Here is a 16,923-nt window from a genome sequence, read left to right on the forward strand (position 1 = left end):
ACATGGTAAAACATTCTTCAATGAAGAGCTACACTGCATTTTTGTCTTTCAATTGTCAGAAACAAATTCAAATTAATCTAGATAGTCACAAAAAAAGAATGGGGCTTTACAACACTTACTCCCCTTACTCCCATGAATAACCCCAATAAATCAAGCCTCTAAAAGATGTCTTCTTCTGTCACCTGTGGGGAGTGACTCAGCACAGCCTGGGGTGGGGCCGGGTTGCCCACTCACCAGGCTCTGCTCGATGAGCAGGCAGAAGAGGACAGCATTGCCCACCTCCCGCAGGTTCTGGAAGCACACCGTCTTCAGCTCTGCATACTCAACGATGTCCTTCAACTGGTGGTGGAAGAACTCCAGGATGCCTGCAGTGGCAGAGAGTGAGTGGTGGGGTTGGGAGAGGTTGGAGGGGCTGAGCCTCGGCAGGGCACAGGGTCCAGCCTGGGCTTCACAGCCAGGAGACCTCTGCAAGCCACAAAACATTCTCTGACACTGCCACCATGCCCGCTATGGAGATGACCACAAGTCACCTCACCCCAACATCTTCCCTGCAACAGTAGTTTGTCTACCACCTGGGCCCTGGGCCTCGGCTCCAGGGCTTCTTTCTTGGTCAGGCTGTATCTTCCAAGGAGGCACCACATTACAAGAATAAATGAGAAAGACCACACTGTCATCTCCAGCAGAGGCAGAAACAATATTTGATAAAATTCAATATCCCTTCACAGGCATAGAAAGGGATGTAGTCAATCTCATCAGGGATGTCTACAAAAAACCTGCGGCTAACAGCATATTCACTGGTGAAACCTGCAAGCTTTCTCCCTGAGCTCCAAAGCAAGACAATGCATCTTCACCATAGTCCTCGAGGCCCTGGACATTGTAATAAGGCGTGAAAAGACACAAGGTATAAAGACTGGAAAGAAAGTCAATATTCCCTCACTTGATCTATACTTTCAATGCTGACCCAGTCAAAAATCCACAAACTGACTCCAGAATTTATATGGTCATGCAGAAGACCTAGAATAGCCAGAAGAACCCTGAGAAGAATAAAGTGGGAGATCTACCAGATTCCAAACCCTCATCCCAACAGGTCGGGCCTTGAATGCCATTCCACAAGGACCCGCATTGCCCTGACTGCCTGAGAGGCTCTCCCTTCCTCACCATGTCCACACCTCTGTTCTCAACATTCCTTGGTGTGAACTCATCCCTCTAGGGGAAAAAACACTCCTTCACGTGTGTCATCCCCCAACAGGCACATATGAGCGGGACCTGTCAGCAACATGGCTTTACCCACGAGGTGGTGCCCATGTACCTGGGCTATACCAGCCTCTGTGCCGACACCGGGTGGCAGTGGGCAAGAGATGTGACGAGCAGCCCTGCGGTCCACAGCTCTGCCCTAGACCAGCTTGGAATTTGGCCTAAATGGCTTCATCTTCAACATTTAAAATTCCCATCTCTAGTCAGGATATGAGCACTAGTTTTATTTTCCCGGCATTACTCATCTACTTTCTGACAATGAATTAAAGTTAAGTTCTCCTAAGCAAGGCCACACCAATGGTTATTTCCCTTCACAGTGGCTCAATGGGTCGTGTCACCATGTCCTCAAACACAGGAACAGCCCTGTGCAGGTACTGGGCACCACCTGGGAGCTCAGCCATACCAGCCGACTACTCATCAGAACGTCTCTCATTGGTGACCATGAGTGGACCCAAGTCACTTAATGAGACAGCTGTCCACCTTTCAGGAAAGTGTTATAAGATAGGAGACAAAAGGCAGTTTTCCTAAGAGACAAGGGCTCCCATGGTCCAATTTTATCCTGAACAATACTTCTGGGATCATTAGGCTGTTTATTTGGATAGCCCCAATCAGCTTCTGTGAGGCACATGGGCCTGGCACCCTGAACGGCCCATCTGTCCTAGAGCCCCACAGCTCCAGAAGGGAAGCCTGCCCTACAGAGGGACAGACTGCACTGTGGGAAAGCAGTGCCTTCATGGGGCGCCCTTGAGGCCTGGTCCCGTCAAGCCCAGCAGAGCAGTTGGACTGGGTAGTCAGCTTCCTGCCCCTCCCTGGGTTGGTGATCTTCACGGTCCTGGTGTTGTGGGGGAGCTGAGGGGCACAGGGTTCAGAGCCCTGTTACCCGTCGACAACTAAGAGGCATTGGCTTCTCCCACAGCTTCCTCCCCCCAAAACGGTGACTCCAACACACCTTCGGCACACCTGCCCCAGCTGACAGGCTGGTCTGTTTGTTCTACTGGAAACAATCAAGCTCTGCATGGGCTCCTGCCTCCTCCCACCCGGGGAAAGCGGGTGAGATCCATGTCAGTAACGCTCTTTACTGTGGCCTGAGGGCTGACGTTCGCCCTCCCCACCATACCCAGGGAGGCACCATGCTCACCGGGAGAGCCGTACTCATGCCGGGGCAGGCGGCAGATCTTGGGCATCACCTCCATCAGCGTCTTCACATACTGCAGGATCGTGCCTTGCAGCTGTGGGAGAGACAGGCTGTGTGAGCCTCCGGCTGCCACTGTCCTGGAGGCTGTGGGCAGTGCACGGGGACTTCTGAGAAAGAGTCTGTTAGTAAAACATCTGGTTATGCCCAGGACTGAGAATCACTTTGGCTGAGAAAGGAAATTCCATCCACAAAAAGAAAGCAGCTTCCACCAGGGTGACTTGACACAACTGACTAAATGATGTTCTAAAACACAACGTCCCTTTCAGGAGGCAAGTGGCCTGACACATTTCTCAGAATGATACATTGTTAAGCAACACATGACTGTATTCTAATTGGTTTTTGATCGTGACCTACACAGTTGCAGATTTTGTCAACTTCTCAGAATTTTGTCAGCTTTTGCTTTGCACTGCTAATGATCGTATCATCTTCCTGATGGATAGCTATTTTACTTATGTGGCCATAAACTCTGCTTCAAGCTTCCTCTTGACTAGTATGTGAATCATGGAAAAGACATGAAAATCTATATTTGGCAATAAAGAACATTAAAGAAATGGGCTTGATACCGGCTCAACACAAAGTTGACATAAGCGAAGCCATACTGTAGAAAAGAAACCATAATATAACTTTGAATGACCTCTGATTAACTAATCCAGACATGTTGTGTAGATTTTATGGCCCCTCCCAGCTGCTATAAGTTGATAACTTAGTTCTTTTGAGTTCCTTAGGAATCTGATGACCCTGGGGCAGAGAGTCTCTGCTGATAGCCACCGTCAATGACAACTGAAAGACCAGGGTATAGGGCATTGCTCCAGTCTCTGATGCACACCCACTAAAACAAAAAACTGTCAGGAACTAAGAAAGACCAGATGCCTCTCCAACCCAGAGACCAGCCCCATATATAACTGGCCTGTAGTCCTTGTTCTGTAAGATGGTTCTTTGGGACATTAGTCGGCCACCTTTCTCCTTGCTAGCAAGCTGTAATAAAACCCTTTCTCTCCTACCACCTGCCTCTTGACTACTGGCATGTCTTGCAGCAGGCAGACAACCCCTCTTGGGCGGTAAGAGGCCCAGTCACAGAAAGATGATTAAGGAAAAAAAGATTAAAGATTGAGATTTTATAAAGTTTTCTTTCAGTTAAAAACAGAAATAAATTATGCATAGAAAACTAAATCCATGATAACCTACAAATATTCTCTCTCTCCCTTTTCAAAAGGACAAATAAAAGACTTTCCTGCACTAACTTCTCACCTCAGTCTGAAGTTAGACAGACGAGTATCTGAATCCTTCATTGCGACTTCACCCCAGCCCCCAGCAAAGGGGCACATGCCGTCCACCCTACAAGTGGGAATTGGCTCTCTCAAGGTAACGGGAGCCTTTGAGCAGCAGTGGTATCCTGCCAATACCACCACCTCAAAGCTGAGCCCCCTCTGCCCTTGCTCAGCCCTCCCCCATCAATAGCTCAGACTCCTCGTGGCCAACACGCTCGACTCCACTTGCCCCAGCATAAGTGTTTCTTTGAAATGTTTGTTTTAAGAAAACTCCTATTTCACAAATGAAAATAGGGGTCTTCGCAGAACTGTCTCCTCCCAGATGCTCACCAACTGAAACACAAAGGCTTTCTATAGTGCCCTCCTGGTTTCTGTTTTGTCTTCCATCTCCAGAGCACTGTCTTTTCCTACAAGTTTTGGGCAACAGCGGTGGTCCTTTACAAAAGGAGTTGAGGGGAGACTATGCGTATAAAGGATAATATTCTCTTACAAGAAAGGCTCTATTTTGGTACTGACAAATAGAAATGGCAAGCAATAGGATATATTGGAGTATATGAGGAAGCCATTTGCTGTAAACCTAATTTGGCCTGACTTTGTTTTTTCAAAAAGGGCCTGGCGGTGGCCATGGAGCACGCACTGTATATCTGCTTTAAACATTTACTATGGCAAGAACAAACGGCCTTAAGATAAAGGTGCAACTTCCCCCACATTGGCATTTTCTTAAGGATAAGCATCTTTCCTCAGGCTAGGAACTGATTGCTATGCTCACCTTTGACCACCCAGCTCACCTGTGACCACCCAGCTTGACACAACAGACCTGCCACCCTGCTGTGTCCACAGAGACAGCAGACCTACCTGCTGTGTCCATCAATCGCTGTGCTGACAGAGCAGTCTCGTGACTATTGTGAAAGGGACATTTCAATCATATGAGAAAGATCCTCTTTGGGGGTATATAACCACTCTGTATACCTCACTTCTTTGGTGCCCTTTCTACCGTCAGGAAGAAAGGCCCCGGGCCATGGTCCTCAGATTTTAGCTCAGAATAAACTCTCCCAAATTTTCATTTATAGATTGCTGATGGATTATTTTCATCAACAGTACTTAACTTTTTCTATGACTTAGTTAAAATAACATGGATCTTCTCTTGAATTAAGAAAGATGGGAGAGAAATCAAACTGTGTATGTTTGGAGCTAAACTGAACAGTCCAGATACAAAGACTCCCTGGTTTGTTCTATCTCAGTGAATTCAAAGCCTTGTGTGATTTATAATAAGAAACATGTATTTGGTCTTTGTCCCCATTTTCTGGCACAGAACTCCTAAAACCCTTGGAATTTCCTAAGTTAAGTGAGCCTTAAAGGTATCTTTTGTTATGTTAATGAGGTGACTTTGGAAAGCATCTAAGGCTGGGGCTGGTTGCCAGGAGAACCAACCACCTGATCAGAAGGTTGGAACTTTCAGTCCCATCCCCAGGCCTCCAGAGAGGCCAGAGGGACTGGAAGTTGAATCAGTCACCAACGGCCATTGATTTAACCAAGCATGCCTATGTAATGAAGCTTCCAAAAAATCCAAAAGGACAAGGTTCAGAAAGCCTCTAGGTTGGGGAACCGGAATGCTTCCATGTGCCACTGTCCCAGGCCCCAAATTCCATGAAGACTGAAGCTCTTTTGTGTCTATCTCTTCATCTGGCTGTTGATTTATATCCTTTAATGTCCTTTGTAATAAACTGGTCATCTAGTGAGTAAACTAGTTTCCTGAGTCATGTGAGCTGCCCTAGCAAATTAATCAAACCCAAGGAGGGGGTTGTAGAAATCTCTGATTTACAGCCAGTCAGTCAGAGGCAAAGGTGACAACCTGGACTTGCAATTGGCACCTAGGGGAAGAGGGGCAGTCTTGTAGGACTGAGCTTTAACCTTTAGGATCTGATGCTATCTCTAGGTGGACAGTGTCAGAATTGAGTTGAACTGTAGGACACACGGCTGGTGTCTGAGAATTGCTTGGTGGAGTGAAAAACCCCCTCTCTACATTGGAATTGGGTGCAGAACCCTTCACTGGGTGAAGGAAGCACATCAGAGGGAAACATACCAGGCTCTTGACAACCTTCAGCAGCTCCTCCATGACCACTGCAATGCCCTGGTATCCAAGCAGCCGGCAGATGACCTGGAAGTGCGGAGGTCCCACAAAGTTCCGGTAGCTGCCGTAAATGCTAGAGTAGGCCAAGTTCAAAGCCTGGGGGATAGAGAACATAAGTGTCTGATGAAATCTCCAGAGTCCTCAACATGGTCCCTACACACTCATGAAGATAAAGAATTATTATGCAAAGATGCACTCAACACACGGCACCCTTAGGTGGAGAGATCCAGAGAATCTGTTAGACTGCCTTTACTAGTATTTATGTCTTCAAACTGAAGACATGAAAAGCAAGCTTGCTAAAACAAAGAAAACAAAACAGTTTGGTTTTTCAACATTTATTAAACTGCCAGTTTTAAAGAAGCCATTTTGAGGTCCCAGAATGAGAAATGAATACATCTTAGAGCCTCACTGCTGTTCCATGGAGCTGCTTCCAATCTACTGGGGGAGACACCCAAGGACAGACCCTGATGAGGCCATGGGAGCTGCCTTCTGTGGGATGTACAGGCAGCTGGGAACGGCAGTCCCTGCAGGGTGGGCAACTGAGAAAGGTAGTCAGGATGGTCTCCTGTAGGAGGGAACCTCCAAGCTCATCTAAGGACACGGACACATACTCAGCAGGGAGATCATTAATATATGCATTCAGTGCTATGTACTTCCCTCTCAGAAACTCTTTAGCTGCATCCCACAAATTTTGATATATTTGCATTTCATTCAATTCAATGCCATTTTTAAAAAATTTCTCTTGACACTTCCTCTTAATCCATGGATCATTTTAGAAATGTGTTAGGAAATTTTCTTGTCATCTTATTGTTACTGATTTCTAACTGGAGCTCATGTGGTCAGAGAACACACTCTGTATGATTTCAATTCTTTTTTTTTTGGTGAGGAAGATTCGCCCTGAGCTAAACATCCATTGCCTATCTGTTGTTTTTTCCTGCTTGAGGAAGATTAGCCTCAAGCTAACATCTGTGCCAATCTTCCTCCACTTCGCATGTGGGATGCCTCCTCAGCATGGCTGCTGAGTGGAGTAGCTCCACACCTGGGATCTGAACTCACAAACCTGGGCTGCTGTACCGGAGTGTGCAGAACTTTAACCACTCAGCCATGGGGCTGGCCCCTGATTTCAATTCTTTTAATTTTGTTGAGGTTTGCTTTACGGCCCAGGATATGGTCTATCTTAGGGAATGCTCCACGGGCACTTGAAGAGAATGTGTTCTGATGTTGTTGGGTGGAGTGTTCTATACATGTCAGTAATATCCTGTCGGTTGATTGTGTTCAGTTCTTTGTTGCTGATTTTTCTGTCTACCTAGTCTATCAATTACTAAGGGAGAAGAACATGGAATTCCCCAACTATTATTGTGGAGTTGTTCATTTCTCCTTTCACTTAAGTTAGTTTTTGCTTCAAGTATTTTGAAGCTCTGTTGTTTGGAGCATAAACATTTAGGATTACTATATTTTCTCAGTGGCTTAACCCTTTTATCATTATGTAATGTCCCTTTTTGTCCCTGGTAATAGTCTCTGCTCTGAAATTTACTTTATCTTGTATTAACATAGTCACTCCTGCTGTCTTCTGAGTAATGTTTGCATGGTATATCTTTTTCCATCGGTTTTCCTTCACCCTACACATATCACTAATTTTAAGTGAGTTTCGTGTACAGTCATGTTTCTTAATTCTCTCTGCCAATCTCTCTTTTATTTATACCACTTACATTTAATACACTTACATATAATTCTTAATATTTAAGTAGGCTCTGTTTCATTTTCCTGTCTTCCCTATGGGTCACTTAAACATTTTTTAGAATTCCATTGTGATTTACCTATAGCATTTTTGACAGTATCTCTTTGCACACATCTTTTAAGTGGTTGTTCTAGGTCTTACATTATGCATTACATAAGTTATCACAATCTACTGTTATCAACATATTACCACTTTTTGAGTGAAGTATACCAAGCTTACCTCCATTTAGGTCCCTGTATTTCCCACATCCCTGTTTTATAATTATCTTAGCTATTTCCTCTGCTACACTGAGAACCACAGAAGCTCTGCAAAGTGCCTGTCACATGTCCACTCCTATGACCGTATCACACTTGAAAGGACCATATTTCAATCATTGGGTCAGACACATACTGCCTCCCACTGCCTCCTCTAAGCACCACACTGTGCTTTAAGTGCTGGGATTCTGTGTGAGGTTTTTGCTTGATAATAAGTTCTAATGCTTGAAAAGAAAAACACAAAAATCACTACTGAAATCCAATAGCCTCAGGTTACAAGTGAGAAAATTCACTTGGAAAGTCACCCTGACTTGCTTGGGGCCTATGGCTCAATAATACCTGCTTCCTGGCCCCTCGGCCAGTGTCTGACTTCCCTGCGAACTACACTCATCCCAAAGATGGCAGATGCTAGGGACAACACAAGTTGAATAATGTAACTACTCAGAGGGAGGGGAGGAGGACCTACCTACAGATACTACATGGTAAAATACTCAGAGGAGGGAAGCACTCTGGACATCCACGCTTACAGCTCAGTTCAAGAAACACTGCTGGCCATGTCTGATGCAGAGACGTGGGCCTTGCCTGGAAACCGGAGTATGTGGGCTCCAGACTCATGAGTTGTGTGCCTTGGGTTCCCTAACACACTTGACGCTGTGCAACTTCAACTGTCAATCGGGTACAGTCTTACTTACCTTATAGGAAAGAGTATCAGTGATGTCCTGAAGAGAGTTCACTCAGAGTGGTGATATTACCAAGAACCAAAAAGATAATGCCATAAATGGACCACTCATCTAAGTCAATTTTATTTCCATAAGACACTAGCTCTAGTTCATCATTCACAAAAAAAAGAACTAGTTGGATTTTTGATTGGATTCCTGGGTATTCCATAATCTCACAGGTACAAACACTATAAATTATATTGCAGCAAAATGACATGCAGCTGACAGGTTTGAGCACTTCAAATAAAATGACTGTCCTTCGAATACAACATTCAACTCCGATATCATGATGTTTCAGCGTTCCGCCTTTTTTTGATCCTCAAAAAAGTGTCATATAAGATGAACAGTCAACATCAATGTCACCCATCCAAACTTTTGTTAGAGTCCAAATAATCTAACAAAAATATTGGTTTAGGTCATGAGAATAAAAATGACACAATCATAATTTCTCAAACTAAGGCTGAAATCTGTAAGTTCAAGTTCAGTCACGTCTGGTTGCTTTAGAAAGAACAATCAAATCCAATTCATCTAATCTTTCCTTCCCCCTAAATGGGCACCTGCTTTGCTCCAAAAGTGTCTGTGCCCCTGTGGACACACAACATGTGAATGCAGACCCCGGGCTACTCAGAAACTGTGGGCTCACAGCTTTGCCACATGGGAAGCTGAAACACTGCCGTCTCCCTGCATTCCTGGAGGAAAACCCTGCAGAATGAAAATGTGTCTCCTGTGCCTTTAATACGATGATGGACACAGCAGGATGGACACAACCGTGCTGGAGGGGAACTTCTTTTGAAACCAACCACACAAGCCAGGAATCCACCCCTTCGAGACCAAGAGGGAGGCTGGCCTGACACCCCTATGGCTAGATGCTGTGCAGATCAAGGGGGCAATCACCAGCGTCCACCTTTCCTCACTGCTTGTTATCCTCTCCAAACGCTGGGGCAGGGGAGGAACTGGAGGACAGAGAAGGGAAGAACCACCTCATTTCTTGGTTCCTCTTTCCCATGGACACTTCTGTTTATTACAATGCAATAAAAACTTTCTTTTGTGGTCATGCCTAAGAGCAGGATTAAAAATTTCAGAGCCAAGCCAACTTCATAGCAAATCTTTTAGTTAGCAGAAACCCAAGAAATTTCTATCTTACCTGCCAAACTTTCTAGTCCTAACTTCTAAAATTACATAAAATTTCTTTTAGTTCTGAGGAGGTAAGGCACTATATTTTAATTTCAGAAAAGGGGCATTAGAGCACTTATTCTAATCCTTTTAAAAATAATCTAACTCACACCCTTTCCGAGGGGCAGAGAGGTGTGCAGTGTGCACCAACACACCAGCCTGGATTCTAGTGCTTGCCCATTTCCAAGCTGCAAATGCTCCCAGTACGGCCAAGTTCAAGCTACCGTCTGTAGTGAGGCAGGCGGGCAACCCAGAGGACGGACATGAGAGGTTCACACTCTAAGGAACAGAGAATCAGGAAAGAATGGGTTAGCAACACCTTTTCTAATTCTCAGATCCAGCTGGCACCTTAGAAAGTGTACTGGTGCACGCTGTGTTGGGGTGGCAGCCCACTGGCTCTCAATCTACATCCTGGCCTCTGTCATCCCCAGTTTGAAAGACAGGATGGGTGCACCTGGGTCTATCCCTGTTGCCAGCCTCACTCAACCAGCAGCTCAGAGAGCATGAGAATGGGGTCCGTAGAGTATGGGTGTTACTTAGGGTTGGAGAAGAGGCAGTCTGGTAACTGCCTGGATCTCATGTCCCACCACAAGCTAGTGTCATCTGTCCAACCTGAGGGGCCTCCCAGTGAAGGTGCTTTCATCTCCCACCTCCCTTCTCTAAGGCAGGAGCCACTGGGGATCCCTATGCAGGTGAGAAATCTTTGGCTAAGAGGGAGGAAGGAGGAGGGCAGAGGCGTCAGGCCCCCACCTGCATTTCACCAACCTGAGCCTCCCTCTCGCCCTCCAGGCCTCGCTGGCCATACGCCCAGACCCATGGGGTCCATGGGGGCCCCTTCCCTTGTCCAGCCTAGGCTATCTGGCTCCTGGGTGCCTGTGGGGGCCTCGCCAATGCCTTCAGGCCTCTCCAGAGCAAGGCCTACACCCAGCTCCTGCTGCGCCAAGAACTCTGTTCCCTGACTGAGGCCAGCATAGCCTGCGACATAGCACACTCCCAGGAAATGCTTGCTGAGTACACCCTGAGACTGTGACTGCAACTTGATATCAGTGCAAAGAATACCACTACTTAATACTAAAAAATGACACTCTGTCCAGAACACAGCAGATGGGACAGTGACACCTAGCCTTCTTCATTCTTGGTCATCATCACAAGGCTTGGAACAGCCAGCTAAACCCTGACACTAACTGAGGGGAGCCGCATGATCCCCTAACCCATCCCACACCCTTCCGGTGTCCCCGCCCCAACCTCAGCCAATGGGAGATGGTGCAAGGCCAGCCTGGCTATGGCTGAATGGACCCTTAGCAGGGCAGTGTCCTCGCTCCTCACAGCAGCGCGGGCAGCCCCAGGAAGGGGAGTGGACACAGGCCCTGAGATGAAGGCCTCTTGCCTTTATCTTCCTCAAATCTAGCCCTCTCTTATTTCAAAAAGTGGCACTTCCATTCCCTAACCACCAGGAACCTAGGAAGTAGCACTGGGTCTTCCTTCTCCCTCACCCTCCATCTCCAGGTCGGAAGTCAGTTCAGTCAAGTCCACCCCTAAAATACACCCTGAATCCATCTACTTCTCTCCATCTCTGTCAACATCATGTGGTCCAAGCCACCATCTCCTGCCTGGCCTAAAATAACATCTTTCTACCGGGCATCATTCTCTGCCTACTCCCTGACCCGCCTCAGGCCTTGGCCCCTCGCCGGGGCCTGAATGCCCCACACTGCCTGCCATCCCGACAGCCTTGGCCTCCAGGCCCCTCTGCAGGGCTGGTCCCTTCTCAGCATCCAGATCCTCCCAGAGTGAGACCGCCCCTGAGACCACCCAAGGCTCTGTCACACCAGTCCCTTTCACAGCATTCCCAGGAGCCAGCACAGAGAGCACACATTTCCTCCCGAGTGCGCAACACAAATAACATCACTTTCACCTTGAATTCCATGTATTCTTGTAAAACACAGGCAGTTTCTATTTTTACCAACACTGCTTTCCCTTTCCTCTCAAATGTATCCTCTGCTAAACACTCTGGCTCGTCCCAGCAACGCATCTGTCATTTCCTTCTTGGCTAACAGGCTGAAGATTTTAAATGGACACATTAGCTTACAGAGTGTTGGGATGCTGTGATAAAGACAGAAGTGGGCAACCAAAGGGCCCTTTTGCGAGACACGCCATGATGGACATTATGAGCTTGGAGACGCTGGAGGGAGAGGAGGCCAGGGTGTCTCTCCAAAGACTAGTCAGAAAGGAAAGACTGATGAGCCAAGACCCCTCTGAGTCACAGCTGGGGGCCTGAAGAGTGGTCCTTTCATGTCATTGTGTTAATAGGTTCATTTCTGCACCTGTGAGAAGAACACTCAGAAAACATAGAGAACACGTTGCCAAATCTTGGCCCATCAGAGCTTCAGATCAGCATCAAGTGGCACCTGCTCAGAGCTACAGACTCCCAGGTGGAGGGAGGCTGGTGTCTCTAATGGACAGGGACCCTGCACCACTTCTGCACACAGCCTATGGGTCAAGCCGCGTGAGACTGAGGCTGACACTGACATCAGACAGAAACAGCTTAAAAAACAAGTGAGAACAATGCAAATGCATCATAGAGTTTAAGTCAGACTCAGCCCTCTGAGAGAGAGCTGCTGCTTCATATTCCAATACTCTTTTCTCTGGTATCTTTCTGTAATTAGGATCACTGTGTTTGGAGTTTGATTTTTTTTTTTTTCTGATTTGGTTTTTCCACTTGCTCTTTGTTGGAATATTTTTTCTTTTTCTTTCTATCTTTCTTTTCTTGTGTGTGTGAGGAAGATAGGCCCTGAGCTAACATCTGTTGCCAACCTTCCTCTATTTTATGTGGGAGGCCTGCCACAGCATGGCTTGACAAGCTGTGCTAGGTCTACGCCCAGGATCTGAACGAGTGAACCCTAGGCCACTGAAGCGGAGCGCGTGAACTTAACCACTATGACACCAGGCCAGCCCTTGATTTTTTTTAATTTAATAAAATACAGGCCCCAGGACCCCATAGTCAATAAGATCTATGTAATTATTTTCAACAGCTGCAATGCATTCTGCCAGACAGTAAATTGTTCTAGTATTCTTGGTGTTAAGTTGGGTACTTCCCATTTTTTATGCCAATGTTGTAGGACTACCCCCATAACAGACCTCACATTGGACTCAAGTGATTTATTTCCTCAGGTGTCTGGTTTCCTCTAAGTGAGAACATATAAACATTGATAAATGCTGGCAGATGGCCCCCAGCATCACACAGTCCCAGGTGAGCTCCTGCAGCAGCACTCAAGACAATTCCACTCCCCTACAGAAGGAGTTGGGTACCTTAACCTTTTCTGATTTGGGGCAAAATAATTCTTACTGCTGTCATTTATAATCCCTCAATTACTGATAAGGCTGGATATCTATTTTTATTTTTTTAAGTACATTTTTGGGAAATGTCTGCTCATTGCATCTGTTTCCTTCTTACTACCGAGTGTCTGTCTTTTTCTTATTAAACTCTAAGAAGGCTTTAAATATTAATAACACTAACCATTAAAATACTCATTTGTTGCTAATCCACCCACCTCAGCCTGGACACCTGTCTCATCTTACTAGATGGCAGGTATCCTGTGGTTTTCACCAGCTTGCCTTTGGTTTCTGGATGTCAACTCTCTTTCTACTTGCCCCCTCCCACCTCAACTCCTCCCTTCATGGCACCACACTGGAACTGGCCGACCAGCCCCTCCGTCACACAAGTGCCCCAAGCCTCTTCTACACACTTTCTTGGCTTGATGTTTCTAAACCTTTAAATCTGCTAACAATCTCACTTATTTTAGGTGCCAGGAGTAAGGCTGGGCCCAGCCTGCTGCCCACCACACGGCCAGAGGGCTATCCCAACACTATGTTACTTTCCAGGAAGGTGATAATAGAAGAAAACGATAGCATTTTATCACTTAGCAGTTATTAACATGGCATGATATATTTAAATCATTGCAACAAACTGATTTTAACTAAACTTCAAAATATGCTTCATTGTGAACTTAAAAATCTTAACACAAACACACAAGAACCTACCTTTGATCCATGCAAATACTGGGGTTGTGCATTAGGCTGTTTATCTCTTTGAAATTCTTGAGAAAATGGTAATACTGTCCGAACAAATCTAAACAAAAAGATTTAAAAGAAAAAAAAGAAACAAAAACAAAAATTTAACTTTTTAATTAAAAGAAATTTTTTTAAAGTTCAGAACTTTTCCATCACCCATCAATTAAATCTTCCTCCCAGTTAACTGATATAATTATCACATAGGAAAAATTCTAGGAAATCAAAAACCAGAGTATGAATGAGATATAAATATTCCAAAGTATGATAAATGTATCCAAGTTCAGGAACAGAGTGAGAACTAAGGGGTCCGTCTGAAACCACTAGACAGTCTCCAAACTCAGGGAAAATCTGGTCTGTTGTCACCAGAACCATTTCAAGCCTAAATCAGTCCTTCGAGAAGTGGTCCTGACCAAGCACTCAGGCCCTGCTGGGCCTCTGGACACCACACTAACAGTGGGGACAGGAGTGGGAAGGCGGACACAGGCAGCGATGTCCAATTATTCAGATCACTAGTTACAAGCTAAAGGGAAGAATGAGCTAAGTGTTTATAACTACACTCACCTAGCCAAGAGACTGTGGCTTAAAAATGGATTAGGAGCCACTGAAAATCAAATGCTTGGATTTTAAAGCAGAAATGCCAAACTCTGCTAACACTCAAATCAGAAGTATTCATTTAAACATATAAAACTTCTGCAAACAAGCATAATAAAGAAAAACATATGGATTTGCTAATTATTAAATTCTAAGACCTTGATTAAGACATAGTGCACTTTCATAAATAAGAAAGGATGTAACTGTCAAAGTACCACCAGTACATAAAACGAACATGCGCATCTCAGGGGAGACCAGTGGCCTACAGTACTGAGTGTGTTTACACAGAAATGTCATGTTGCTGAGTGTCTGGATTTTATTGTTATCCTTTAAAGAGTGCTGAATTTTTAGGGCAGGCCATTAAATTGCTTGAAAGTCAGCTGGATCCTTTCATGATTTGTTAGGGTGGCAGAGTAATCACTGTCCCCAAGGCTGGTACCAAGGCAGGTCCTTCTGGCAATTCCATCCAATGCCTGGGTCGTCAATGAGGCTTCCCCATTCTTGCTGGTAGGGCCTCAAATGACACTCCTGGCTCTGTGTGAGCTCTGGGAATTATTCAGCTTACAGCTCCCCAGCAGTTGTGCTTTGCCTAGCCTTTTGGATTTCTATCCAATGCACATGTGGTTTAATATTCAAGCAAAGACTAAAGGGGCCTAAGTTGGTTTCAGGAGCTGTTTCTCTGTGTAGCTCTCTCCTCTCCTGTACTCTGCCCTGCAAATTCCAGCAGTCTTAGCTTCCTTGACTTCCAGTCTGTCTCCCCCACGAAGTAAGACTTCCAAGCTGTACTTGGTTACCCACCTCTGCACCGTGGCCCAGACAGTGCTTCCAGGAAGAAAGGCAGGGAAGTCATAGGGCTCACTTCCTTTGTTTCCTTTCCCTCAGGGAAATGTCTAATGTCTGAAAACAACTGTTTCCTAACTTTTGTCCAGTTTTTCACTTGTTTAAGGCAAAAGAGTAAATCCAAACCCTGTTACTCCATTATCCCAAATAATTTTTGAATACCATATTTTCACTATATATATTCTCAATCTAAAGACAAAAAAATGGAAACAAATACTGAATTCTAGTTAGCAGGTTTGTGTCTCACAATGGTAAGGATCTGTAATTCTGAAACTACTTTGTGCATTTTTGAGAACTGAGCAAATGAGGAAATATACTAAGGATAATGAAATAAGGATTCTCAGTATAGAAGGAAGTTACAAAAATATAAAAGGAGAAGACCAGAATGAACCCTGTGGTGTTGAACTGCAATTGAAGATATCACTGCAAATTCACGGTTTTAATATATAGATTAGCTTTAGAGAAACGCATGCACACACACACACACATGCACACGTCATGGGTTTAACTGTATCCCCTAAAAAGATAATTTGAAGCCTTAATTCCCAGCACTTCAGAATGTGATCTTATTCAGAAATAGGGTTGTTACAGATGTAATTAGTTAAGATGAGGTCACACCAGAGTAGAGTGGGCCCTCAATCCACTATGACTCGTGTCCTTATAAGAAGAGAGAGACACACAGGGAAAACGCCATGTGATGACAGAGATAGAGACTGGAGTGATGCAGCTGCAGACTAAGCAAGGCTAAGAATTACCCGCCACCACCAAAAGCTGGGAAGAGTCAAGAAAAGATTCTACCCAGAGTCTCAGAGGGAGCACAACCCTGCTGACACCTGGATTTTGGACTTTTAGCCTCCAGAACCGTGAGAAAAGAAATTTCTTTTTTAAGCCCCTAGTTTGTGGTAATTTGTTATAGCAACCAGAGGAACCTAATATAGTACACAAGTATTTCCTATCTCTGACCACCGAAAGGTTCCAGAAACAATGACGCCCAAACAGCAATGAACATACCTAACACCCAGACTTAGTTTTTAAATACCAGGCTTAGTTTTAAAATACTCTCCACTAAAAGGAATCTTTGTAGAAATGATAGATTGCAAGGACAGAGCAGAAATAAGATAAACCTGGAACTTCTTGTTGGGCAGAAAGTAGGGCAGTGCTTAAGAATGATGGGGACAGCAAACAGGACACAAAAACTTGGCAGAGGGGCTCCCGCTGGCCAACCCTGGACTAATTTGAGCCACAAAAATCAAGTAATGATAGTAACAGATCATAACTTTAAGTTAGAATCCCTGAGGACTTACTGATAATAAACAAATACATAAATGCTAACATGTACAGCAGAATGCCAACTAATATATGTAGATGGAATGAAGAAGTTCAAAAATGACCATTGTTCAATCATCATACTGATAACTGATTTGGGTAAGAATCGTCAACAGCTGCTAAAACAAGTGGACCAAATTTTAACAAGGAACAGTTTATTTGCAGTCTCAAATTATCTCCCTATAAATTACTTATAAATTTCAAACATAAAATGGTTAACAAGCTAGGGAGAAATCTGGCAGCCACCACCCTAACCAAGGGCAGAAGTTAACATCGCCAGTGATGGGACAAAGTGACTGAGGACACACCCTCCCTCTGTGGTCTGCTGGCCAGAGGCCTGACTCTGTCCCAACTGCTGCCCTGTTT

The 16,923-nt window shown here is 45.1% G+C and overlaps 1 protein-coding gene across 2 annotated transcripts in view; it reads right to left on the reverse strand.

Annotated features, from left to right (window-relative positions):
- Positions 1–16,923, reverse strand: part of LOC138917096 (cytoplasmic FMR1-interacting protein 1) — an 87,581-nt gene that overhangs the window by 5,359 nt on the left and 65,299 nt on the right. For both annotated transcript variants that reach the window (XM_070231677.1, XM_070231679.1), the window contains exons 23-26: positions 13,771–13,858; positions 5,801–5,944; positions 2,393–2,483; positions 235–365 (exon numbers count right to left, since the gene is read on the reverse strand). In XM_070231677.1, the coding sequence (XP_070087778.1) occupies positions 235–365; positions 2,393–2,483; positions 5,801–5,944; positions 13,771–13,858 (454 nt within the window). The remainder of the gene's footprint in view (positions 1–234; positions 366–2,392; positions 2,484–5,800; positions 5,945–13,770; positions 13,859–16,923) is intronic.

The sequence above is a fragment of the Equus caballus genome, chromosome 1 (assembly GCF_041296265.1).
Source record: "Equus caballus isolate H_3958 breed thoroughbred chromosome 1, TB-T2T, whole genome shotgun sequence".
In the NCBI taxonomy this organism is placed as follows: domain Eukaryota; kingdom Metazoa; phylum Chordata; class Mammalia; order Perissodactyla; family Equidae; genus Equus; species Equus caballus.